Source organism: Xiphophorus couchianus, chromosome 10, assembly GCF_001444195.1.
Source record: "Xiphophorus couchianus chromosome 10, X_couchianus-1.0, whole genome shotgun sequence".
Taxonomy (NCBI): Eukaryota; Metazoa; Chordata; class Actinopteri; order Cyprinodontiformes; family Poeciliidae; genus Xiphophorus; species Xiphophorus couchianus.
This window is the reverse complement of record NC_040237.1, coordinates 12,921,262-12,947,236: the sequence shown is the minus strand read 5'-3', so window position 1 is coordinate 12,947,236 and position 25,975 is coordinate 12,921,262. Positions and strand designations below refer to the sequence as shown.

The window sequence follows — 25,975 nt, the reverse complement described above, 5'->3', positions numbered from 1 at the left end:
TCACATATTAAAACAAAATTCGTGGTTATTGGAACTAATGGAAAATAAATCTTTGAATAAATTTTGTTTATCGGCACCTGAAAAAATGAAATAGAATCCAAAAGTGTGGTGATTAGTTGGGTGACATTTTTAGGATTCAATGAAAATAGTTTTACGAAATTCCTCAAAATTGCAGCTACAGTTTGCTTTTTCTAGGACTCTTTTTTTGAAACGATCCAAATGAAAAAGACTTAAAGGGAGTTATTGATCCCCTAGTTACTCTTTGTAAACATAATGTTATTTTTACCCTCAGTGTAATAAAAAGTTGCCTTTAAAGGGAAGAAAAAGTGTCATTTGAAAATCATCTGAGACAAATTATGGATTAAGAGTTTTATTTTCTTTTTTTAATATATTGACCATGAGAAACATAACACAGTTAGAATAAGAAAAAGTGTTACCATAGGATGCAGGAGATAAAGAGAAACAACAGTGACAAACCAACAAAAAATTTTTAAAAAAATTAAAAAAAGAAGGGAGAAAAAAGCATGGGAGGAAAAATAACCAACAGTGCTCTATGTTGGGGGAAATACATTCTTTTGTGCAGAAACTATACATCCATCTACACAGAGGCAGCCAGGCCTCTCTGAGATCTGAAGAGAAAGGGGGAGGGGCAAATGGCGTCCTAGCGACCAATTGATGTGGAACCTGAATAAGGAATCTGAGGTATTTCAACGACACTGGGAGGAAAGGAATCATTTCCGTAATGCCCATGCATTGCCCAGACCGTGTGCGAACGCCATTTTTGTAATATATTAATAATATATATATACTATAATATATGTGAAATAGATATATTGTTTTATTTTTTGGTTGTTTTTCTTTTTTTTACAAAGGTGTTCCAAAATACACAGGTAATATCGAACTGTACAAAAAAAAAAAGACAAAAAAACAAGAATAAATCTGTATAAACATTAAAACCTCGTATAATCAATATATTCTTTGATATTCCATTTTTGTTTGGTCTTTAGTAAAGAATGTCAAGGTGTTCCACAGTATAACACAACTCCATCCAATTAAAAACGTTATAAATGTACATTCATGGCTCGACCCGCCATTGGGTTGGGCTTTGTTTCAGAGAAGAGCCTTTGAAAACCTCACGACTCGAATGAACCAAACCAAAACAGCTAACAATTGGACAATTCTTAAAAGTTTTCATTAATTTGTTTCAAGTTGAAACTGAACATTTTCTAACTGCAAGGAAATAGTTTTCTTTATTTAAAATGTACAGGTTCTGTGATGTGCCAAGGTGTCTCCTGTGCTAGTTGGTTCCTAATAGCTAGCTGACAGGGGCTATCTGAGATAGTGATCAGTAGTCAGTATCTTACCTGCAGGAGGAAACATGTTTTCTTTCTTTTTATTTTTTATGAATTTTGAGATAGAGAAATAAATTCTCACATGAATGTAAGGCTGACAGTTGCAAAAAAAACAACAACAAAAAAGGTACCACTTACAGCATATCTTACACTTGCAGATCAGTTAAAACACTTTCAGAGCTGTGCTGCGTCGTTGGCACATTTAGTTTGGGACAGTTTTATCAGCTGGACAATGAAAGAAAATGAACAACAGCAACTCCAGAGACAAATTATACAATCCGTCAGATGGTACTGAGTCAAACCCATCAATATAAATATTTTTAAAAAGTGTCACGGCCTTTTCAAATGATCTGTCTGTTATTCTAGTCGGCTTAAATCTGACCACTCCGGTTTGGTACGACTAGCTGCTGAACCTTTTTAATTTATCCATTTAATTTTTGTCTCCTGCAAGCAAGAGACGACCTACTGATAGCTACTTCAAATTACTTTCTGCTTTATTTGAGAAACTAGCCATTTAACTTCAATGTTGGATAATTCAGACTTTATATTCACTTAGAGAATATAAAGTCACTAATATATAGTGAATATACACTTCGGGAACTAACATTGCAGCTGTTTGAATGATATTTTCAGACTTCTGCCGAGTTAAAAACTGTTTTTCCAACATGATGTGCCCGCTTATATTTTAGTCTCATTTTAGTAGAATCAAATGGAGAAATTAAACTAGCACATGTACAGACCACAATAAAGTTCAATCAGAAAGCAGCAAAACACTAAGCTAGCCATAATCTTCCCCATTTTTCTGCTGTCACCCTGCATTTTTAGCCAGTCATCAATATATTTTCAACTTGTGGCGTCAAAACTGAGGACTGGCGAAAACGATGGACATTTCTCAACTTGTTCAATGCACCATTGTGGTTATGTAGCCACATGTGTACCATAATGGCCGACACATGCTGGCACATCGTAACTGTAAGAACGTTTAGACAGAGTCAGTTTCTGTGGCAGCTGCAGAGTTCTGCTGTGGCTGAAAAAACTCAAGAACTCAGCTGGAATCCTGAAATATATTCACATAGATCAACTATTCCTGTGTAAACGAGGTGCTGCATGTGCTGAAATATAGCCACTGACCTAAAAAACAAAGCCCAGAGTTTAGCACCTAAATAGAATGATGGATTTTAGATGTAGTTTGGTCTCTATGTTGGTGGGTTTTAAAACAGCATGTAGAATGACATGTATTATTCCCCCATAAGGCCATGGTGACATGTTTGTCGTCTATGCTGTACAAACTCCAACCACCCGATATCACGGAAACTCACAACAGGAAATGAAATCAGTTTTTTTATGCATTTATGATCTCAACATTGAATGTTGTCCAAGCCAATCCATTCATTGTAGGTGCTAATCTGGTTTTGTCAGTGTTTTCATGTCGAAGCCTAAGAACTGTAAAAAAAAAACAACAACAAAAAAAACACCCTGTGTTGTCATAAAACCACATTATAGGATTGATTTCAAAACACATTAACAATTCAGATGGAAATATTTTGATTCTTTTTGTTAGTTAAGTCAGGCAGCTGAGTCACTGATCCTAAGAACTCGTCACGTTTCATGAACGTTATATTCTGAGAAGGTTCACACGGGAAAAAAACCCATCACTCTAGAAAGATAACAGAATTGGTCATTCAGAAAATATCCTGTTCCACCCTAAAGTTTGCACAGAAATGTCTTTCTGTTCAGAGTCAGCTGGTTTGCACAGGGTTTGGTTTCTTTCCAACCCATTCAGGTTTGTCTAGATTTGAAAAAAAAAAAAAATGTTTCTTATGACATTTTTTATTTTGAGTTTAAATGACAAAAATTCATCTGGATGAAAAACCTTTTTTTTTTTTTAGCTCAGTGAGACCTGCAGAATGGATAAACCTGAGCGAGGACCCGCCACCAGGAGCCTCTAAAACAAGGTGAGAGAAAGTGCTGAATCTCTTTGGGTTCTAAAGATTTTCCATATTTTAAAGTGTGTACATACACACTCCCTGATGGATTTAAAGCTAATTTGTAATCTTCCATTATTTTGGGGGTGTAAACAATAAAAAAATAGATCTCTAGCAGGAAATAAATATATATATATACTTTTTTCTCTCTTTTTTCTTCATGCCATAAACATTGAATCTGGTTGAGGACTTCAGAAACAGCTTAAAGGTTCAGATATAAAGAGGAGAAAGTTTGACTTGGAGAAGGCAGAGCTTATTCATGTACACAGTCTTCAGGGCCACATATATACATAAAAACAGGTGCAGTATGAAAGCACACCTGCAGGGGGCAGAGTTTGTAGGAGAGATCCAATGTTGTAAAAGTGCTGGGCCAGAGGGTGGTGATGAAGAGGAGCGAAAGCATGAAGGATCAGATCCGTGGTTCAGAAGTCCATGGGAGGAGTCTTTATGGACAACAGAGAGTCCTAACAAATATATATTTTTTATATGTATGCGTGTGTGTGTGTTTTACTCGACTCAGAGCAGATAAAAGTCACAGCTCGTGTAAATCTGATGCTTAAAGCAAACAAAGGATGTGCTGCTGGAACAAACAACTTCGTTGGAAAAAACTTCTGCCCGGAGGTTAACATAACGTTGAATCAAGTCGAGTCGGTTGGAATAAGAACTGCATGCAGTGAGGTGAGGATCGCTGGTGTGTGTGTGTGTGTGTGAAGCCTGTGTGAACGTCCTCATCACAGTGGCCCCTGCTGGGCCTCGTACTTGGCCAGGATGTTCTTGGCCCGTCCGAGCTCCTTCCTCAAGTCGGCCACCTCCTGCCTCATGGCGGAGTTCTCCTTCTCCAAGAAGGCCGCCCGGATAGCGATCTGGTTCTCCTTGAGTCGCCGGGCGTCGCGGGAACGCTTCGCTGCCATGTTGTTCTTCCTGCGACGAGCCCAGTATTTGTCATCCTGCTCAAAAAGAAAGAGAAAAAGCAAAAAAAAAAAAAAAACAAAGGTAAAAATGTGGATATCTGGTGTACCTCAAGTCTCCGTATTAAGTCCACTTATATCTGAATTTATAGCAAAATACAATTAGAACTAATATTCTAATAAGTCTGAGACATATTTACTTTTCTGTTTGATTTCATTTATTGGTCAGAATTTGATTTTGAGTTACTTTGCCAAACTTTTAGGCTTCCAAAAGGCCTGTTTCAGACTGGAAGTGATTTTCGTGTGGAATGGGAATTAAAAAATAGAGCTGCAGCTCATTTTCCCCTAAACAATTAAAAACCTAAGAGCGAGGCAGGCGGTGGGATCACAGAGTCACGGCTACCCATCCATCCATCCATCCATCCATCCATTTTCTGTTCACCCTTGTCCCTAATGGGGTCGGGAGGGTTGCTGGTGCCCATCTCCAGCTACGTGCCGGGCGAGAGGCGGGGTACACCCTGGACAGGTCGCCAGTCTGTCGCAGAGTCACGGCTACCTTCTTCACTTTTTTTTAATCCACTTAACCTGGAGGGCCCGCCTCCCTAAGTGTAGGCTGGCCAATAGGAGGGCTAGATGCCGTGCTGCTGTGAGGCTATAATCAGCTCTGATGGATGAGTGAGATCTGTATAAATCACATACTGTGACAAACATCTGGATAAAAAATGGACGGAACAGCAGTCCGCCCTGCACCTTACTGCAGGAAAGTAAAGAAAACAAAACGCAAGTGAAGCTTTGGGTGGATTTTTAAAAATCTCTTTCGGTTTGTTGGTTGTGACAAAAAAATCAGAATCAAATATGATCAAACATGGACTCCTGGTTCTTACATTTCTGATATGATTTTTCTAACTCTATTTTTGATCACCCAACCAGAATCTCTGAACTCTGAGATGGAGAATTTGACGAAGAAGAGATAAAAGTTTGCTTATTATCAACTTTGCAGCAAATTTTCGCTTTCTAATTTGATACTTTGTGTCTTGAAAATACAAGCAGAAACAAATCCTGACAGAGGACATAAAGTGAGCTGAGCGGACCGGTACCGCCCTCAGGACTGGCTCCAACTTACCTTCAGGTCATCGGGAATGAAAACCTTCCTGGCCTTCTTGATCATCGGCTGAGGCTTCAGCTCCTCGGCAGAGAATTTGCGCTTGCGCGGATCGAAGATCTCCTGACCCGGAACGCTGGACAGAGCCAAGTCCGCCGGGTCGGGTTCGTAGCTGATCGGAACCTGGATGGACTCTGGATCGATGGGGCTGGGGGTGTTTCTGGAGTTTGGGAGGCCTGACAAAGAAGAGAGAGGAAGGCTAAGAAATGAAATCATCTCAATTTTAGCCTTTTTTCCCCACATGTTTTACTTTATTCTCCTCTGTTTTACTTTTTCTACTCTTTACATTGATTCTTTAGTTTTTAAAGACTATTGGTTTTTTTTTTATTCCTTTACCATTTAGTTTTCAGTACACTTTTTGCTTAGCTCATCAGTCTGTAAAAATGTAATTTATTTCATTCCTATTTTGACTTTTCCAGTCTGGTTTCTTCCCTATTTTGAGTTCTACTAATTTTCATTGCTTAGTTTAATTTAAGTCTTTATTTGTGACTTTCAGCTGATTTAGCTGTTCTTTATTTACCATATAACCATTCTGAGGGAGTAACAGTTTTATGTAATCATTTCCAAGTTAAAGTTTCAGCTCTGCAAGATTTTCTCTAGTGTTTGGTTTCAACCACTAGGTGGTAACAAAGTGCTGTTTGTGTCAATCATGAGCTCTGAGAACCTCAAAATGCTTTTTTTCCCTAGTAGATGTAAAAGTAAAACAGAATCTTTAAGAGCTTTTCATTCTTATGTTGTTATGTTATTGAAGACCCCTATTGCAGCAGACTAACCTAAATATGATAGGAAGTGTAAACAAAACTATAATGACAAGCAAATGATCTGAAGATCAGTGCAAAGCCGTGGTTAGTTTATCTCATGGATGACATCAATATTAAAGAAGTATCAGTTTAAAACAAGCACCTTTATCTTACTTAAAAGCTACTAATAGCTACTTCTAAGTTACCTTTGTCTTATTTCAAGGATACAAAGGTATTTGGACTAGAAACTAGACAAAAAGACACTTTTTGATGTTGTGTTTTTGTGGTGTAAAATGTACTCAACATATACATGGAGTATTTATTATTTTCTCTAATGTACTGGGTACTTTATAATATTTTGCTATGCCAGTTTATCGTGCTTACAGATTACTTTGTGTAACAGAAATTAAAAAGTTAGTTATCATGCATTAGAGGTTACTTTAACAAATTGTTTTCTGAAATCTAAAGGTTACTAGATCTTAAGGTTTACTGTATTTTCTGCATTATAGCGCTATTTGATCAGATTTACATCTTATTTTCTGGAGTTTACAGCTCGTACAGAAAACTTACAGGCTACTTTCTGTTTCCGTCTCCAGCTTATCACAGTGTGTCTGCGCCCAGTGGAAGTTGTGCGCTCTCTGCATATCTGTCATCGTTTTAAAAAGTCGACATTCTGGGAAGACACTCTGCTGTGCTTGCTCCGCTCCGTGCCCACATTGTTCGATCTGCTGTTTTTGCGTCTGCAGGATGCCCAGGTCTTATCAATATAAGTGAATTATAAGCAGCTGGCAGCGCGGCAAGGCCCCGCTGAATCAATCAGGTGTGAGTGAGTGATGGGGAGCCGGAGGCTTGAGGTTACATGCGGAGAAGCAGGTGGATGCATGACAGTCGCTGCTGTTAAAACGTGATGCGGACAGACGCCCCCGACACGTGCGAGTTTTAGCGCAAAACGTGAGTCGCGCGGCTGGCACTACCTGATGTTTCCCCAAAGAGAGCAGAGAGCGAGGCTGTGCCCTTCTCAGAGGTAAAATGTGTCCACAGGCTCAAATAAATGTTCAAAAAAGTTGATCAAAAACCTGTCAGGTTTATGTGACTCTGTTCCTTAAATTTACTTTACACAGGATATTACCTATCGAGATACTTCTGATATTTCTGATTCTGTATTTCTTAAGCATTTTTATCCATCCTTCTATCCAGCTGTCTTTATTCTAGGTCAGGTCATGAGGATAACATAAGGAGAAAACCACATGCTTTTCTTGACTAAAAAACAAATAACCAACAAAAAAACTAAAAATCTATTTATCCAGCTATGAATATTCAAGATGTAATCTCTGCCCATTTGGAAAAGTTCTTCATGTCTCTGATTGTGTGAGTCTTTTGTCTACAGTACATTTTCAGCAGCATATTTTGTCAGACTCTCGTATGTTTTGGTTTCATTTCCCCTTCATGACATCATTCGGTTGATAATTGGAATGTACCGTATGTGTGTGGACTCTCATTAATACAAAATATCCAAATCCTACTTCATCTTCAATTTTCCAACAGACACTTAAGGTTGTGGGTTGAAACCCACTGGTGTTTGAAATTGCTCAAAAATGTGCCTAACTTAACCTCACTTTTTGAAGAAAACTAATCTGCACAGCAAGCAAAATTCCTGCAGCTCGTTCAGTACTGCCGTAAAATTCTTTCAAATTACATCTAGTTCTTTCAATTAAGTTGGAGAAAAGTCCAGTTTTTGTAAGGTCACTTGTCCCATATTTTCTAATTATCGATGGCCATCTGCACTTTGCTATGGTATATCAATAATGCTCTGGGACTGCTTGTTCCCTTCTTCTGACTTTGTACATGAGATCCCTCCGACCCTTTGTAACCACTCTGTACATTTTGGCTCTATATAAATTATGCAAACATCAAGAAAATCCAGCTGAGGCAGTCAATCTGAAGGTTCACTATAGGTGGTGGCTTTCGTAAAAAAAAAAAAAAAAAATCTCAAGACTACGCCAAAAGGTGCTTCAAGGATTATTGGTTTATTTGTGTATTTATTCCTCCAGTTTTTTACTTTTTTCTCTAATACATTTATTTACTTTTTAGTGAAATTGTGAAGAATGTTTCGTTGTCCAAAAAAAAAGTGATAAAGTGCTTTGCGGATGTAGATTTAGTCACAATTCCTCTGTGTTGTTTTTGTATCCACAATAGAAACATGAGTAAAGTGATTTTGCACCTCAATCTGAGAGGAATAAATGTTATAAACAGTGACAATTTCATTCGGTTTGAGCTGCTGGAACCGAAGCTGTCTCCTCACGCCACCCTGTCTGCTTTTGTCTCTGATCTCCACCTGCCTCTCCTCTGCTGTTGTTTTTGGAATTTAATCTGAAACCTGAGGCCAAAACCTGTGAGGGGAGCAGAAATCATTTAGGAAGGAGCTAAAACACGAGACGGCCGTAAAGGAGGAGGAAAACCTTCTTCCTCTCCTGCAGGATGTTTGTGGATCTGACCTGTTCCTGCTTCCTTATCGCTTGTGCCATCCTGTGGCCGCGTGGGAATACAAATATGCCAGATTATGCAGTAGATTACGCTGCTATATTTGGCCGACAGAGCAGCACATTATCTGTGGCCTGACCTTGACACATACAAAGTCTGGATCTGCCGTTCTCAGGCTCGTGATGGAAAAATGATTGGAGCTGGTCAGTGGGAAAACACTGGCAGCACCCACTGGATCGAACCTTGATAAATATTGTAGTCCACTTTAGTTTAATGAGCTGTGTTAGTCCATTATTGTCAAACAATTGCAAAATATAAAAGATATTCTTTTTCTCAATAAAAAAGATGTTTCTATCACAAACCTCAACAAAATGTCTTGCTTAATGCGCTTTATTTGGTGTCATAGTTATTTAATCTCAATGTGGAACAAAAGAATAAGGAAAACTAACCAATCAGACAGAATTATTTGAATTTTTTTATTCTGATATATGCATAAAAGTTTATGCATATAAATTTAATTTTAATTTTTTTAAATTTAATTTTTAAATTTAATTTTAATTTTTTGACAAATTATGTAGCCATAAATGAATTTTTTATTCATTATTTGATTAGTATAATGTGCAATTATTTTATTTAGTCATGTTTTTGTAGCAGTTCTTTTTTTTTAAATAATTCACTAAATAGTATTCCATGTGAGAGTTGTTTCTTCTTTGCTTGTTTGTAATTATTGCTTAAATTCACCGCTCTGTATAACTTGCGACATTGTTTTTGTGCACGCATTCATCATTCATTTTATAACAAGCCTAAATTAGAAGAAAGGCTGAACCAAATTCACTGGTGTCATAAAGCGTCACCAGTAAACAAATTTACCAAGACAAAAAAGCTAACTCAGTCAAATTATTTACTCATTTGATATATAGGGAGAGATCTAAAAATTAAGCTAGAGAAAATATAATCTTCGAGCACCCTGATTGTTGTAAGTTGTTTACTTCTGAAATCACTCTCTTATTAGAGTTTGAAAAGTTTCTTTTTTAGAGTCAATGGAAGTTTCTGTCTTCTCAAAAAAAAAGGAGAGAGAGGAAAAGGAACTTTTCCAAATATTTGTTCAGGAGGCCTTCAACAAATCAGATCCAGGACCAGAGGAAAAAATATGCCAAGATGTGTATCCTCCACCCTGTTGCAGCAGGGGTGCGCATGGGTGTGCGTGTGACTTATTAGTGGATGGGAATGTAAGCATTCAGTGGGAAACGTGTGGATGTGAGAGCTGCCGCCCCCTGGCCCACTTCTGCAGAGAACACTATGTTCTTAAAACATTGATCTCATGCAGGGAGGGCAGTCATACACACACACCAACTCACCCCCACACTCTCTCTCACACACACACACACACACACACACGTTCAGCAGGTCACATGTCTCTTCATGCTGTTAGGATGGTTTGTTTTCTGAGGATCACTCAGAGCAGAAGGGCTTTGAAAAGAGGATGTTCCCTTTAAGAAAACGAACGCCGGAGAGCGCGTGAGCATGAACGTGCACCAACGGCCGAGGCACATGAGCGTACACACATGTAGTAGGTTAAGAAATAGTTTTTTAAAAATGTAACACACTCCCTATTTTTAAAATTAGAATTACTCTTGGCTACTGCCTTCGTTTTTTTTCTTCTTCTTTTTTCTCATATATATACCGGTACATATACAGTATATATACTGTATATAGACATATGTTGTGTGCATGTGCCTTCTTGCCAGTGGGGGCGCCCTCGAGCCGCTGTGAATCTAACAGGGAGAATGGCTTTTCTGGCTCTGGGCATGCGCGGCTCAGAACAAACAAGCTCTTGCCAGAGTAACAGCGTAGCAATTTGTTTCCTCTGTGATCCACTGGTAGGATAAAAGGCAACTTTTATAAACCCATAGAGAGAGCTACTTTTAAATGTTTTGTAAATATGTAAAGATTAGTTTTGTGGTGTTTCGTGTAACTTGCAGGTGTAATTTGGATAGTTTTGTACTGAGCTTTGGTCCGTGTCGATTGATGGCTTGCTTTTTGTTGTTGGAGCCTTTGGGATTTATTCATTTATTTAAATTGATTGTCATAAAGTGTCATTCAGTAAATCATGACACTTTTAATACAAAGTTGAGATTATTCAAAACTTCTTCGTTATGACAACTTGACATTAACCAAGAAATCATGATCTGACAAATTTGTTATAAAAGTATTACTGATTAAACTTTAAAAATTATGTAAATTTATGCTATTAAAGCTAAAGTTGAATCAGTAATACTTTTATAACAAATTCATGTCAGACCTATCTATTATCTATTTATTTATTTATTTGTTTGTTTCTCTTTAATTGAAAATGTGTGTCAGAATAAACAAGCTCTTGCCAGAGTAACATTGTAGCAATTTGTTTCCTTTGTGATCCACAGATCTTGGTTGCACAGTATTCCTCTGCATGTGCGCCACTTGATACTGGCTCAGATTCCCCCAGATCTGGTGCCAGTAACACAATCTATGCAGCTACATCTGCTCAGCCTCTGCTTCCAACAACAACAGGTTCTTATCTGCGAGATCTCATCTTTAAGAAACCCACCTAAGCTCACGTCACGTTGCACCGTTCCCCATCACATGACCCCAGCACTGCAGCAGGTGGACCCTTTCATGAGGATGATCTGAACTTTGTGCTCCAGGTTGATCAAAGCAGACAGTATTTTCTCGGTCTGATTAACATACAGGTGATACGCTTGATGGAGTCATGTGCCAACAGTAGCACAAAAACTGTTAAAAGATTGTGGAAAATTGGGTTTATGCGGGCTACAAATTACCCTGAGTTGGTCATAACAAATTGGGGGCTCTTCTGGGCTCATCAACAAAACCTCAGTAAACAAATACTGCAGGTGAAAGTTGGTATTTAATAATAAAAATGTCCTTAATATTTAAATTGTTCACATAATTAAACAGCTAAATGTGGTCTGGTAGGGGTGAGCAATTATCATACTGTTTATCATTTATTATAATAAAAAATGTTGATTTATTCTTGTCACGATAAATTCCAGTAAAAATGGCCCATCTTGTCAGGATTGTTAGTTTCAATATTTTCTTCACTGTTTATTTAACGAGATTATCACTACATATAAATACATTTGAAAAGTATGATTAAAAGTAGTTAATGTGTGTGATTTATTGATGCAAATCACACTCCTTTATGTGACTGGTGTCCTAGAGAAGTGTATCACAAACGGCTGTGTTTCTCCAGAGCAGTATTTGCATTTGAGGAGCTGGAATTGCTATGTAATCAAAGATAAAAATCAAGTTCTGAGTATATAACTATGAATATAACCAAAGGTAAATAATTCTCATTTTGTAGCTAATTAATGTGATAATTAAAGTCTTCAGCTTAAAAGTTTCCAATTTACATAACAATTTAATAATCAAAAGTTGAAGTGATAGAAAGTACCTCATGGCAGCAAATAAGATATATATGCTGAAATGATGAATTATTTTAAAAGATGATGGAGCCAAAAATCCTGAATCACTTCTTTGCTGATGATACTGTTCTTGCACCAAAATCTAAGATCTTTGCATGGATTCTGATGGAATGTCTTGAATGGTTGAAGTTCAGAGGAAAGTGACTCTGAACAAAATTGAAACAAGGTTTTGCTTGGCAAAACACAATCAGAGAAAACAGCAAAAACAATATAAGCTACGAAATTTGCAAAACTGCTGCAAATATTTAAAATTGCCACACAGACAAGACCAAAAGCCGGAGTGACTCACCTGATCTTGCCGGGCTGCTGTGCAGGCAGTTAGGGGAGACGACAGAGGTGGAGGGGTGGCTGCTGAGGTCCATCACCAAGCGCGCCGGAGCGGACGGCACCGGGGTCATGATGGGCGGCTGGCACGGTGGGATGTGGTGGGCCTGGTGCTGCTCCCGCTGATGGTGAGAGGGACTGGACGGGATGCCGTTCTCTGACAGAAACTCTTCCAGATCCATGTACTCCAGCTGGAAGGTGTCTCCATCATAGGAGAGGGTTTTGTCCCACAAAGTTGGTCCGAGGAAAGCCGACTGGGGGACATTGCGCTCCTCCTCCAGGTTCTTCTCCTTCTCCTGGTCTTTACTAAAAGCTGCAGGACAAGATCAGAGAATGTTTGTCATTCCAGCCTTAGGGAAATGGGTTTCTGTTGGACATAAATTCTTCCATTTGAATATTTGGAGTGTAGGATCAGTCCCGTCATTGAATATCACTCACTGGATGTTTGCATCAGCACCATAAAGACTTTATTGTGTTGTTTATATTCTATTTAGGATTTTTAGACTAGAGTCTAAAGGAAAAGGAAAGGAACTTCTTTATGCTCATCCATCCACCACAACCTCCATGTTTCCCTTCAATTTTTCAACCAGGATTCAGTACCTCACTACCAGCTCCATTTTTAAATCAGCAGATGACTGAAAATATCATTAATTACACACTAGATAGCAACTTTGTAAGACTACAAACAGAATTTACAAAGACAGTTTTTAATTATCCAATAAATTTACAGACGGGTGGACGGACAGATAAATTAGACTGTTGCTGCTAAGTGAATCTTCTCTTCACAAAAGGACTTCAATCAGTTTAATTCCAAAGCTTGTTGGTGTGTTTCTACGTTTACCACAACGATGTTCAAGTTAAACTCAGGTTTGTTTCTACCTTCGCTGCAAGGTGAGATCATCGAGTCACAAAATTCCATTTAAGGTCAAACATGGAAATAGTGCAGCTCACGCGCAATACGTCATCAAGTGAGTCAAGCGATGCACCTGGTAGGAGAGGTTTGCACTCCATTTGAATTATCATCTGCAGCCCAAGTTGGACCCAATGAGAAGAACGATGGGTGCTCATCTTCATTGTGGAGCCGATGTCAAAATAACAGGGTTGCTTTGCTACTAATATGAAAGGTGATCTGATTTGTTTTCATGTTTTTACTTTGCACTTTTACAATCATAAAAGCTGTCCGTGGTTTAAGGTAGGAGTCTTCAACTTTGCTCCTGAAGAGCCACTGTCAGGCACCTTTTAAAGACCCCTAAATTATTTCTGAAAATATCATTCGGTCATTGGATTCATGCTGGATAAGAGATTTAAAGACAATAGCCCCTCTAACACAGGACTGCAGGTAGAGACCCCTGGTTTAAGGTTACCCTTACTCCCACCAGAAAAAAAAAGAGAACACCCCCTTCACTGATCATCATCACTTCATTTGAGCAGCCCATTCAGTGCTGCCCCCATCAGGCTTCTGGTAGATGGCAGAAATTTTGGAAGAGGATAGGGGCTATATGATTTTTATATCGAAATTCCAAACACTTCCTCACTCAGAGTTTCTCTGAGTGTTTTTACTATCCATTTTAAAAATGGGTGGCTGTATAAAATCAGACAAGCACTATGAATTAAGATGGATGGATGAAACGGTGAATAAGATCCGGAAGACACACATTTTTCCATTCGCTGAGAGAGTTTACGGCTCCTTTCAGAGGCCACCCAAGATAAATAAAGACAGCTCTGGACTGTGACTCTGGAAAAGTTGATCTGCTGAGTCAGAAAATAAGAGATACAGACAGCTATTGCTGCAGACAAAATGTTCTTTTGAGCAAACGGTGTGCTAACTTTTAATCAGCAAACTGCAGGGTCAGTCCAATAAACAGGTGACTCTGTTACTACAACCCCGTGTACCTATCCAAACATTCACAGAGGGCTCAGGTATCAGCAACACCTCTGAAAATCAAACTCGGTCTGAGTTGATCAGGTTTCTGAAATTGCACGTTGATAGAATTATAAGCTGAAATGGTTTGATTTTTAATCAATTGCTTAAAGTTTTATATATATATATATATATATATATATATATATATATATTATATATATATATATATATATATATGTATGTAAATTCAATCCAGTCAAATCTGAAAAATATCCAAACAAATAATGTGCAGAGTTGATATATTAATATATTGCCTCATTTCTTAAGGCAACAAACGATCTGATTGTAACTCCTGTCTAAGGGGATTCAGCATGCTTTATGTCACATTTTATTCAGATGGTTTAAAATAAATGTTGAGAATTTGCAGAACAAATAAAATGACTAAAATAAACAGATTTAAACAGGAAGGACAATAAAAATCATTTCCACTCAGAAAGAAAAATCTTTCTTTGGATGGTTTAATGACTTTAATGACAGATCATCTATTATAAATGACTGATTAAGAAAAAGTACCTTCATGAAGTGATTTTCAAAAAATAAAATTAGAATAGTGCTGGGGTAAAAGTAATTTACCCCAGCACTATTGAAAGATTGTTCCTGCCCGCTAGCTGCTGACAGAGGCGGTAAATGTCTAATTGGTTTTTGTTGTTGTTGTTGTTTTATCATTCTGAGGAACTGTTTCTGTTTCTGCTCATATCTGCAGGAACTAAACTGTGCACAGACTGCACATTAATGCTCTCTGGATGAAAACTTTGTGCGCTTGACGCACAACTGCGCCGCTCTGCACGAGAAGCGCGCCTCAGAAAGTTCAGGAACAAAAAAAGATTTACAGTAAAACAAAGGCACGCTTTTGCATTCCTCTGAGTGCGGAAGATTATCAGAAGGAAGCAGGAAGGTGAGAGTGTCGGGATAAATGAGGAGTTTCCTCCAGCTTCACCTTCATGATGCAGCGGTAGCTTCATCGGGTTCTCCAGCAGGGACTTCAGAACTCCGTGCGGGTTCGGCGGCAGAAAGGCGGGATGCAACGGGAGAGCGTGTCGGGACATCTTCTCCATCACGCCTCCGTGCGTCGGACCAACCGGATAAACAACCTCCGGGAAGAGGAGAGGCGGCAGCGGGCAGCAGCGGAGAGCAGAGTGTCGGTGTTTCGAGAGGCAGACAGATTTACATGAACAACGGCCGGAGGAGAGCAGGAATCATGAAAGCTCCTCGGAGTAAAAGTTAGTATTAACGACACGCTCGAGCTGAGGAGCGCGTGCGGCTGCTGCGGGGAGAAAGCGCACTGAGCTAGTCCCGACCGCGTGCGTGACGACTGAGTGCTGACGTCAAACAGAGAGCCAGGCACCCGCCTCTCTTCTCCTCTCCACTCCCCCAGCTCACACACGCACACACACACACCCGCACACACACACACCTACTTCCAGTTCAGCCAGCAGAGGCATTAACTCTTAATTAACCAGAAAAATCACCGCATATTAGCAATAAACCGAAATATAATAAAGTTAGCACCGTCCAACCAGTTTATTATGAAGGTCTGCTACAGTCCTTGGCTCCAGGCTGTTTGCAGTAGCTCCTAATAATACTGACGTTTTAATTTGGGACCTTTATGCTTCGTACAAAATCAAATAAACACCCAACTGGACTGAAATCTGGAGGCCAACACCTCAAATTGGTTGTTGTCTTCCATGAGAGAGCTCTTTTTCTTTCTGCTAGGAAAACCAGATCCATCAGTGCAGCCATTTTCCATATATGACACTTCTGCGTTCTCAGTAGAACCTGGTAGTGACACCATCCATCATTCTCCCATCTCAGGTTCCCTTGATTTTATTTCTTGGACCAGTATCAGACCCTCCAAAGCAATACCAATCGACTGTCACTGTTTGGTTCTGGCTAAACCACAAGTTGGCCTTATTATTATTTTATTTTTTTATGTTTTTCCTTCCGCTTCCATCACAGGAAGCCCACCTGAAATCCATCTGCAATGAAAGGTGAGGTGGATGTTTGGCAACGTTACATGATGCTCTATATTTATCTGTTGGTGAATACAGTAAGGTGACTTTTGATTCTTTTCCCCCAGCTTCATTCAGGATGCCCAACAGTTTTCTTTATTTCTGCTCATTCCCCCTCACGCACTCTGGGCCTGCTCAGAGGAATGCTGGGTCACATGAGTGGGCCGGACTGACCTACTTTCATCCAATCAGAGGCCGCCGCCTCCTGTTCTCCTCCCCATCTACCCCATGCAGCCCAGTCACATTGAATCTCATGTGCTCCGGAGTAGGAGCAAAACAAATCCAGCAGCAGGGAGGAGGAGAGAGGAGAAGAGCAAGCAACAGAGAGTGGGAAGGATTTAGAAGGAGGGGGAAGAAGGAAGGGGAAGCAAAAATGAACAGAAAACTACAAATATAGAAAAAGACTCGATAGAGGACGATAATTTGAAAAAGCGAATGCAAAGAAGATAAATAAATACAAAGGGAAATGATGGGGAAGGAAAATGAATGAAGGGTTGGTAAAAAAAATGAAAGGAAAATGTGAGAAACCATGAGAAAGGAAAAAGTTTAAAAAATAAAGTGAAAATGTAAAAGAATAAAGATGAGAAGAGGAGAGCACATCAGAGATTTGCCCATCATGATGCTGGAGCTCTTTTATTTAAGTGATAAGTTTGGCTCTATTCCTCTTTCTCTCCTTCCTTCGTTCCTCTGATTGTTTCTTGTCTCTCTTTGCTATTTTTTTCTTTCTGCAACCCGGTTCAAACCAGTCGACAATCCCAGCTACTGTCACCTCATCACGCCCTCTGCAGAGTCCAGTGATTGTTTTCTAACTTCTGTTACCTCCAGTTGTGAGAAGAAAAAAAAAAAAAATCTTTCACATTGCCAGATCGGACACTTTCTGGCATTTCTCTGTTTATCAGACTTCAGCTCAGTTAAATGACTCAAAACGCCAGGCAACGCTTCCGAAAAGTTGGCTCGACTAAATAAAAGTTGGGTTGTAAACAACAGGCGAGGTGATCCAGCATTTTCATTGCCTTTCTGTGCTACTTGCTTTTCTTGTTTCAGTGGGCATTGCATCCATCTTGTGACTCTCTCCTTAATTGTTGTTATCATAGATTCGAGAGTCATTGTACGATAATAATATTTAATCCTTTTTTTCTTTTTTCGTCTCTGGGTTCCAGTCAAAACAATTTTTTTTGTGGTACTTATAGGAGCCAAATAAGAGCCAAAAGTGTTGTGGTGTTTTTTTGTTTTTTTCTAAACTATGTAAATCATGTTGCTTCTGCGTGAACTCGATCCGGCAGACGAAGAGGCTCCCTGAAACACAAAGCACCCTAAAAACGGTGCGTGTGATTCTGCGTGCAGCGAAGAGTCCGACAAAGCCGTCATTAAACACTCCTTAGCAACAGCAGCAACCGAGGGCCTGCAGTGTTGTGGCAACCTTTTTGGTCGAGAGGAAAGTAGGGCAGCGGCGACTGAACCTGTTGCAGCTCTGACTCATTGCTTTAACGCGCCTCACTGCCACCTGAAGAGGCTTTTCTGTCACTGCACAGAAACCTTTTCAGCTGCCGGCATGTTAAAGCAGCTCGTATTTCCCGTCAGTTAATCCAGACAGATGGAGTTTGTTGCGTGACAAAGGTTTCTGCATGAAGAAGGCCGAACACCGAAAGTTTGTTTAAGAAAAGACATAATGTATACACGTATGCGCCTTTCTCTTCCTTTAGTTGCACTCAGCTGTCACAAGGAGTGCAAATTACAGTAATCGTGTGACTTTTATTTGACATAATCGACAATAGAATTAAATTACTCCCTGGGCAAGGAGGCAAATTACTCCCTGGGCAAAGTAGTGGGGCTTATTTTGTATCGAAATGAATCACAGATTGGTTGACCATGAAATAATCATCTTCAAAAGCGTAGAGAAAACAGAAGCTTTTTACATTTTAAACATCTTATTAAGTCTTCTTTAGAAACAACTGGAAAACTACTGTTTTCTATATTTTTTTCCCTCAAGCAAAGTCAGTTTAATCTGTACAGATTTGCTCCATGTGCTGCCATCTTTGCAGCATGTAAAAATGTTGGTTAAAGTCCTATAATTTTTCTGATCGGTTGTCGTTACATTGCCGTCTAATAATATTACTCAAATCTGGCTTCCCAGCAGCTCCGATTAACACAGGAGTGCCTCAGGACGGTGTGCACGGACCACTGCTCTTTGCACATTTATAGAATCCCACTTGATCTTTTGTGAACAATTGTACGTTAGTGAAACTGAAATCCTGGCTGCGGCTCCACAGACGCTTCTCTTGTTCCTGTTCAGATTGAAATAATTACTACCTACTCTTTAACTTTTGAATGGAATCTGTGAGTAAATCTTGCCTCATTGGAGAAACATCTCCAGACCCAGCCCACGAGTGTTTTGATTCGCCCTCTTTCTCAACTACCGTCGGCTCTACCAACTAACATTCACGCAAACGCTTGGGTGTGCACCCAAAACTCACCAAGCTCTAACCACTCCCTTCTGTTCTCTGTGTTTACATCTACAATGTTCAACCCTTTGTAGAATGCATCTTACAATAACAGTTATTCACAGAGGCATTCAGGACAAATGAGTGTTTCTTCCCCTACTCCCATCACTGACCCATTTAGCGTTTTGGTTGATTCATATGCCATCATTCCGGATTTTGTGATACCTCTGGAGAGGCTCTGCAAAAATGTTTGCCTCTTATAGTCTCCAAAGGCGTTATGCCTTTTTATTTGTCCAATTTCTCTGTTTTTTTTCCATTGCCTTCCGTCTTTGTTTCTATGTTTTCTTCCATAGTAACGGGGTGCTGGCGAAGTTTGTCTCAGCTGGTCAGCGAGACAGATTTACAATCTGAAATATCCTAAAGGATTATAATGCTCATAATTTATCCAGTTTCTTTAAGAGCAAAATTTTCAAAATGGGGGGGAAAAAAAGGGGATTTATTGATTCCTAGTGATGAACGTTTGAAGTGAATATCTAGCAAAAGAGCTCAGTTACACGGTTTTATGGGTCAGTGCCATTTAGACATAATGACAAACAACATAATCACGTAATTGTCGTATGTTTTACCACAAAACAGTCGAAGTACCGAGTTACGCAACCAAAGTTGGCCTAAATAAGCCCAGTCAGAGCGCGAGGACCTTGCGTTGCCTCTTAATACTCGGACTTATTCTTAAATCTGGGCTGTAATCAGACCTGTTTGCATAAAAAGGATGTGAACTTTCTCCCAGTATCCATCAGGCCAGTTATGGATCACTTTGCGCGGGTCCTTTTAATCCAAGCTGCTCATGGAGCCGATGACCCTCAGATTCTCCAAATGGAATCGAGGAAAAGAGGCTTTGAATGTTGTGTAACATCACGGCAAAGTTGGTTTTGGAGACTGTTTACACACTGCTAAAAAGAGCAGCAGTGGACGTGTGCGTGTTCACAGATGTCAAGCATAGGTCTCTCTACACAAAAATCATAGATTACTAAGGAGTAGATAAAAGTAGCCAAGGTCATGACAATTTTTTAAAGTCAGTTAAATTAAAAAAATTATAATTTTACTGATCTCGATGAGCAATTAAATCTTGTTAATTAATTCAAGGTTCTTCAAAGAGTTATTGTAGATGGTGACGGCTGCGGGGTTTAAGGAAGTCCTGTAGCGGTCTGTGTTAAGGCGAGTTCGAAGAAGCCTCTGACTGAAGACGTTTTTCTATGACAGTCTCATGAAGAAGACGCTCAGGGTTGTCCATCGTTTTCAGGATTTTGCACCATCATCTAGTCCACAAAACTGAATACGCTCAAAATAAAGATTTCATTCAATCATGAATTCATCGAAACACTTTCGCTTCCGCTCAACTCCCCTCTTCCTCAACAGTCAGTGATCTGTATCTTAAAATAAGGAAGGAGTCCAGTGAGGGCTGTGTGGATGTGTGGGGGTGTGTGTGTGTGATTTCTGTTATCTGCGCCTCTGATAGCGTCACATATTTATAGCCAGACTTGTGAACACGAAGGAAAATCAATATTTGGAGCCGCAGGCAGGAAGACTATTGGCTCAGCTACACCTCCAGCCCACACACACACACACACTCGCACGCCGACACACACCTGTAATAAATACAGCCGTACACATCACACACACCGGTGCTCTCGCACAGAAACAAATACAACCTCTTCGCCCAAAGCTAAACGCCAAAATAATCACATTATGTGACATTTATTTTGTTGCTTCCAGATCCGACGTCAGCAACACAAAACAGCAAACGCATCTCATGAAATGGAAACATCTTTTTTTTTATTTTTATTGATCCATCTTCATTACATAATACTTGCTGTAGTTTCATTATAACCACAGAGCCTTCCAGTCCCACTGCTGAATAGAAGGATCACAGAATCCTGACAGGTTTCCATTATCGCTTTCTATAAGGCTTCACAAGGTTTCTAAAGCAAAGCGGGGCGTTGGTTTCAGGTTTTTACAAAACGTTACGAACCAAGAAGACGCTGCAGTAGTGAAGCAGGGAAACAGTGTTGGTTTTTTAACGTGGGGACTAATTAGAGAGAGCAGCCAACAAATGTAAACTAAAATCAAGAGTAGAGGGGAGAAAGAAAGCTAAAAGCAGCACAGATTAAATCCTTCTGAAGTATCCTTAAAAACGACCCCTAACCCCCTCCGCACACACACTTTGGCAGTAATTACTTGGAATAAAAGCAGAGCTCAAACTCACCCATGTCCTCGACAAAAACAGTTCGCTCGAGCGTGGAAGCACGATAAAGTCTGAAGTAATTCCAGCAGGTGTCACCTCTGTTGCTGTTTGGCCTCCTTCTTTTCTAGTAATTATTCGGTTTTGCACTAAATACAAAAACAAAATATGACAGTAATATTTTTTGTCTTTATTGAAAATAATATTTCGCTATGTCGTGGCTGTAAAGTGCAGAGAGGAAGGAGTGGAGAAAACGCAATACGTAAACGTCAATGAAACGTAAGTCCAAACTTTCTGAAAAAAAATGTTGCAGTCAAACAGGATCAACCGAGGAAATATGAAAAAGAGGAATTGGCTGAATGGAATGAATAAATTAGCATAAACACAAGAAATCTATTGTTATTGAGCGGAACATGTACCAAAAAGGTGACAAAGACACTAGTCGAAAGCATGTATTATATGTTAAAGGGAACCTATAGTTCACAGGAAGAAGGCTTTCAAAACTTCCCTGACGAGGACGGTGAGCGCTGCAACTCAAATCAGAGGCAGAAAGACAAAAAGTGAAACAGAAAACAAGGATGAAAGAATCTGGACATCCTATGCCAGATTGGTTATTTTTACTTGTGACGAGTCTAACATTTTTGTTTTGTAGCAAGTCTATTTCACATTTCACATCACGGTGTAATCTCACGCTTTGCTTTGCAGATGCTCACTCCACACCAGAGATGCTGGAAAGTTTGTTTCCCCCCCCCCCCAAAATCGGAGTCAAATCTCAAGTCTCACCCCGATTCAGAGCCGCCTGTCAGAAAGAAACACTTTCTCAATAAATGAATGGATTTCACTGGTTGATAACACTGGGTTGTAAGAAGTATCTTTCGGAAGTTGTCGATGGTTTTTAAAGAAAAACTGAATTTGGACTATTTTGCACTGCCGAATTAAAAAAAATGACGTCCATTTTTCTCAACCAGGTCAGATTTTTATTCTAATTTGATTTGGAGAAATACGATCTTCTGACTAAATTGTTTACGCTTTTGTGACATAATGAGTTAATTTCCTTTAATATTCCTTTTCCAAATAAATAAATAAATAAATTTTAGGAGAAAAAAAAAAGGTTTTCTAACAGAGTGTATTAATTAAATGTTACACCCATGGATTTTTGTAAATTGAATAATAAACACTGGTAAGGGTATGTACATGTGAATTGAACATTGTGTCATTGATCCCAGATACTCAGGAAACCGGTCCATACATGAGAACAGATAATTCATTTTTGACGCTCATATTGCATCCATTTTTGGTGATTTTTGGATTCAGCACATGAAAATGACTCTAAAACAGTTGGAAAACCTCAGACTATTTTTTGCCCGTTGACCCCAGTGTAATCAAGCAGGTCCTTGATCTTCTTTTGGTTCCCGAATAAGCTATTGTACAGGTTTCTTGGACAATGCGTCTACGTTTGGATCAAATTTGGCTTTAAAAAAAATCACCTTATGTTTAAAAAAACACAAAAGGATTCCGAGCGGCTGCATTCTGCCGGGAGAACAACTAGAAGGGTTCAGTAATGATGGAGATGACAGGTTGGATGACTGAGCTCCTACATGTTGGTCTCAAGAGCTGAACTCTGCTGCGTCTCCGTCTCCGTCTCCTCTCCGTTGGATTCGGTCGCCGGCGCCGAGGCCTCCTCCTTTGGAGGCGGCTCGGTGGCGGTGGCTTCAGGTAGGCTCCATGATGTCGTCTGGGTCATGTGACTGTCCCAATTAATAAAGCAGATGGTTTCTAGGTTAATAAATACCATTTTCGTTACTCCAGACAAGTTGAAGTTACAGGTGGGAAGGGGATTTTATCCGGTTATACTTCCTGAGCATTATGACACTCAATCAAAAATCCAAAAACAGACCTGCATCAGTGGTGGCAGCATTAATGTGATGTTTCTTAGGAGTATTAATGGTTTCATTTTCTGGCTTCAAGCAAATTTAGAAAGATTCAGTGTTGTAATGTTCTCAGTTACAGATCATCTTCCCTTTTTCTGAGAACTGTGGAATCCCATCTGGAGTTAAATGCACAGAGCGTGCTTCATCCTACAGCTCCGCTCTTAATCCGCTCCAATCCGAACAGAGTTTTTTTTAAATCAGATCCTGCCCTGTCAAGGTCTGATTATACAAGAACCAGCAGGAAATTAAAGAAAGTTGTTGGACAATGCCTGCCATAAATGGACAGGAAGTGTTTTTAACTTAAATGAAGGAGAATTACTGTGTTTTGGGTCACTGATTTTTTTCTTCTTCTTCTTTCTTTTTAGGAACCCGATGTTAGGACCTTACTTGACAAAGTACACGACTCCTTCTGTGGTGTAGGCCTGCTCCCAGCCATAAGGCGGACCTGGCAGGAAGACAATAAAACATCTTGATGATTATTTCTGTTTCAAAGTACTTTCACCTTTAGGGCGTTTCCACCTTTTGCTGTGTTCCAACTTCTTCTATGTTAATATGTTCAATGGATGAAAACGAAATGCTCAGAGGATGCAGAACAACAATGCTTCTAAAATAGTACTAGATAAAATACTTTAAAGAAAATCTCAAAGAACAAAGAACATATGAAAAGCATGCAGGAAACCGAAAGAAAAATTAAAAAAATATAAAGAACTAGGGTAGGTAATAAATGACACAAACAGGAAGAGGAGACATGAGATTGGATATTGAGGGTGTGATTGCTGGATGAGCAACAGGCGTGCTGATTGGATGGAACGAATCACAATGGAAATAAATGGTTTTTGCAGCAAAATCATTACATAAAAACTCAACTTTTTACTTCGTGAGAGTAACCTCAAACAAATGACATCAAGATTGCAAACAATGTAATTTTCAGCATGAATATAATCATTAATAAAAAAAAATGTTTCTTGAAATCTTAAGTTTCAATGTCCTTTTTATCATAATGTCACACATGACACGTGCACACAGCTTCAGAAAACAAGCTACAGAAATAAGGAAAAAAACAATATAGAGCTTCGGTTTGATTTTTCAGCCTCCCGGCTTTATTTTTGTTTGATATATTGCTGAATTTAAGTTCCTCCTTACCGGAAACCTCAAATGACTGTGAGATTGCAGCCGCTGAGATACATGAATGAACGCATGCGGACTCTGGGGTTGCACTCATCGTTTCTTCATGCTGCATGTGAGAACGTGAACGAGCCGAACGAGAATTCATGTCATTTTTTTATCGCTCCGAGTTAATTTTTTTTTCTTATTCCCTTCTGTCGCACATTTTCCACGAACTCCATCGCCTCCGAACAGCAGCTGACATGTAAATACACAGAAGCAACAATGAAGTTCTCAACACCAGAAAAAAAAAAAAAAAGATGGCGGTGCAGCTAGCTTTGCTTTGCTTTGCTCTGAATACTAACCGTGATACGTTTCACTGGCGAGGCGGACGGACCTCAGGTAATGGCGGCTCACGCAAACAGCTAACGGTGTTAGCTAGCATGCTAACAGCTTTTTAAATCCGTTCCCAACAATCATCCTCGAATGGATCCGCCATATTTATTTTTATCCACTACTTTAGGGGTGTTATTTTAATTTCGGCCTAAATTAAGATAATTCTGTCCTCAAGGGGCCAATTGTGACAGAATATAACAATAAAACTATATATTAACTGTTAAAATATTGTAGCCTTCTCTACATTCATTTCTTAAAAGTCAGCATTTAACATATTTTTTTTTACATCGATGTAGTTTGGCAGTATACAAATAAATACTAATTTGACTGTGGAACAATATTTAAGCAAACATCTCTTGAAGTTCTCGTTCTGTGGCCCTTCAGAGTTTGGAGAGCCAGAGAAATCGCTTTGGTTTGACACTTGATGCTGTATTTGGTCTGAAAACAAAGACGTGGGATTAATACAACAATGAGATGTGTTTAATGAAGCAGAATGTTCAGCTGTAAAATTGTTGCTTTCACACGTGTTTGTTTTTGATTGCAAGAAAAGCAGCGATGTAAGAAAAATAACTCCAGACGTTTTGTCTGAGGCTTGCTGCGTTTGTTGACCCAGCGCCGGTTCCTCCCTTAAGCTGCTTTTCTTAGTCATTCAGTTTCATATGTCAGGTTGACTGAAACTGAGTGAAAAGAGGGCCGGTGTCTAAAAAAAGACTCGAGAATCCCTTCAGAAATAATGAAAAGCCAATAATAAACGATGCAGAAAAAATCTCTGGATTTATGGTGTTGTTCAGAACAGTTGTAAAAAAAAAAAAAAAAAAGCTAAAGGGGGTGGAGGTTGGGAGGGATGTGCAGTGAAGGACTTATTTATTTTGATTCTTTTTTTTGTGACTGAATAATAGTTTCACTGCAGGTTTAAATGTGGATTTCTGCTCCGAACATTTTAGGGAACAACACTCCTTTACCCGTTTCCGCAGGAATGACTTCACTTAGAGATGATCATTTATTATTAATGCGGCAGGCAGAAGAGTTCAGCAGGTTTGTCTAGTTTGCATACAGTGACTTCATGTGTTACACCTTCTATTGAGTATCAGGCAAGTCTGCTGATTTTAAAAGCTGTCAGTGACCACACTCCTGCTCCAGCTCTGTCTTCTTTTCAGTTTTTACTCCATTTTTTTCCTGCTTTGAAATACTGACCAATTTCACTCCACCACCCCTTTTTAGTGAAGTTCTAAATGCAGACAAGAGCTATTCTCTACTTTAAAAGCTAATTGCAACTTTACAATAAATGAGCAAAAGCAGCTGGGAGTCGTTAAATTATTCCAGATGTGCTTAAAATGATGCCCAATATTTTGTCTGGAACAGAATCCTGATGTTTATTTGTTTTTTTTAAAAGCTATACATAGATTCCATCTCGTGGATTTCGCCCGGATCGGTCGGCCTTCACCTAAACTTTATTTTTGAGCGTCACCGGGGAAGACGTGGGCGTCCTGCCGTTGT

The 25,975-nt window shown here is 39.4% G+C and overlaps 2 protein-coding genes and 2 long non-coding RNA genes across 5 annotated transcripts in view; 2 read left to right on the top strand and 2 right to left on the bottom strand.

Annotated features, from left to right (window-relative positions):
• Positions 1-354: 354 nt before the first annotated feature.
• On the bottom strand, positions 355-15,642 carry hlfb (HLF transcription factor, PAR bZIP family member b). 2 transcript variants are annotated; one of them, XM_028029244.1, is made up of 4 exons: positions 15,296-15,642; positions 12,400-12,747; positions 5,369-5,583; positions 355-4,287 (listed from the first exon to the last, which is right to left on the bottom strand). In XM_028029244.1, the coding sequence occupies exons 1-4, from the start codon at positions 15,411-15,413 to the stop codon at positions 4,069-4,071; spliced, it is 900 nt and encodes a 299-aa protein (XP_027885045.1). In that variant the 5' UTR covers positions 15,414-15,642; the 3' UTR covers positions 355-4,068. The 2 variants fall into 2 exon arrangements, with proteins under 2 accessions (XP_027885045.1, XP_027885046.1); XM_028029245.1 differs by having other exon boundaries at positions 355-4,284; positions 15,296-15,640.
• On the top strand, positions 9,243-11,656 carry LOC114151818 (uncharacterized). The gene is made up of 2 exons (XR_003597021.1): positions 9,243-10,198; positions 11,052-11,656. It is a non-coding gene; the product is annotated as an uncharacterized LOC114151818 (long non-coding RNA).
• A 147-nt stretch (positions 15,643-15,789) lies between the features above and the next one.
• Positions 15,790-19,286, top strand: LOC114151819 (uncharacterized). The gene is made up of 2 exons (XR_003597022.1): positions 15,790-16,346; positions 16,436-19,286. It is a non-coding gene; the product is annotated as an uncharacterized LOC114151819 (long non-coding RNA).
• stxbp4 (syntaxin binding protein 4) overlaps positions 19,112-25,975 on the bottom strand; it is a 43,420-nt gene continuing 36,556 nt past the window's right edge. Inside the window, exon 20 of the mRNA XM_028029240.1 lies at positions 19,112-23,423. Within this exon, the coding sequence (XP_027885041.1) occupies positions 23,354-23,423 (70 nt within the window). The 3' untranslated portion in view covers positions 19,112-23,353. The remainder of the gene's footprint in view (positions 23,424-25,975) is intronic.

Bases quoted from the DNA above. Each gene is read 5' to 3' on its own strand.
- hlfb (XM_028029244.1), bottom strand. From the start codon at position 15,413: ATGGAGAAGATGTCCCGACACGCTCTCCCGTTGCATCCCGCCTTTCTG. The intron at 12,748-15,295 runs GTGAAGCTGGAG...CTTGTCCTGCAG, and splicing joins GCTACCGCTGCATCATGAAG to CTTTTAGTAAAGACCAGGAG. The intron at 4,288-5,368 runs GTAAGTTGGAGC...TTTCTTTTTGAG, and splicing joins TCATTCCCGATGACCTGAAG to CAGGATGACAAATACTGGGC.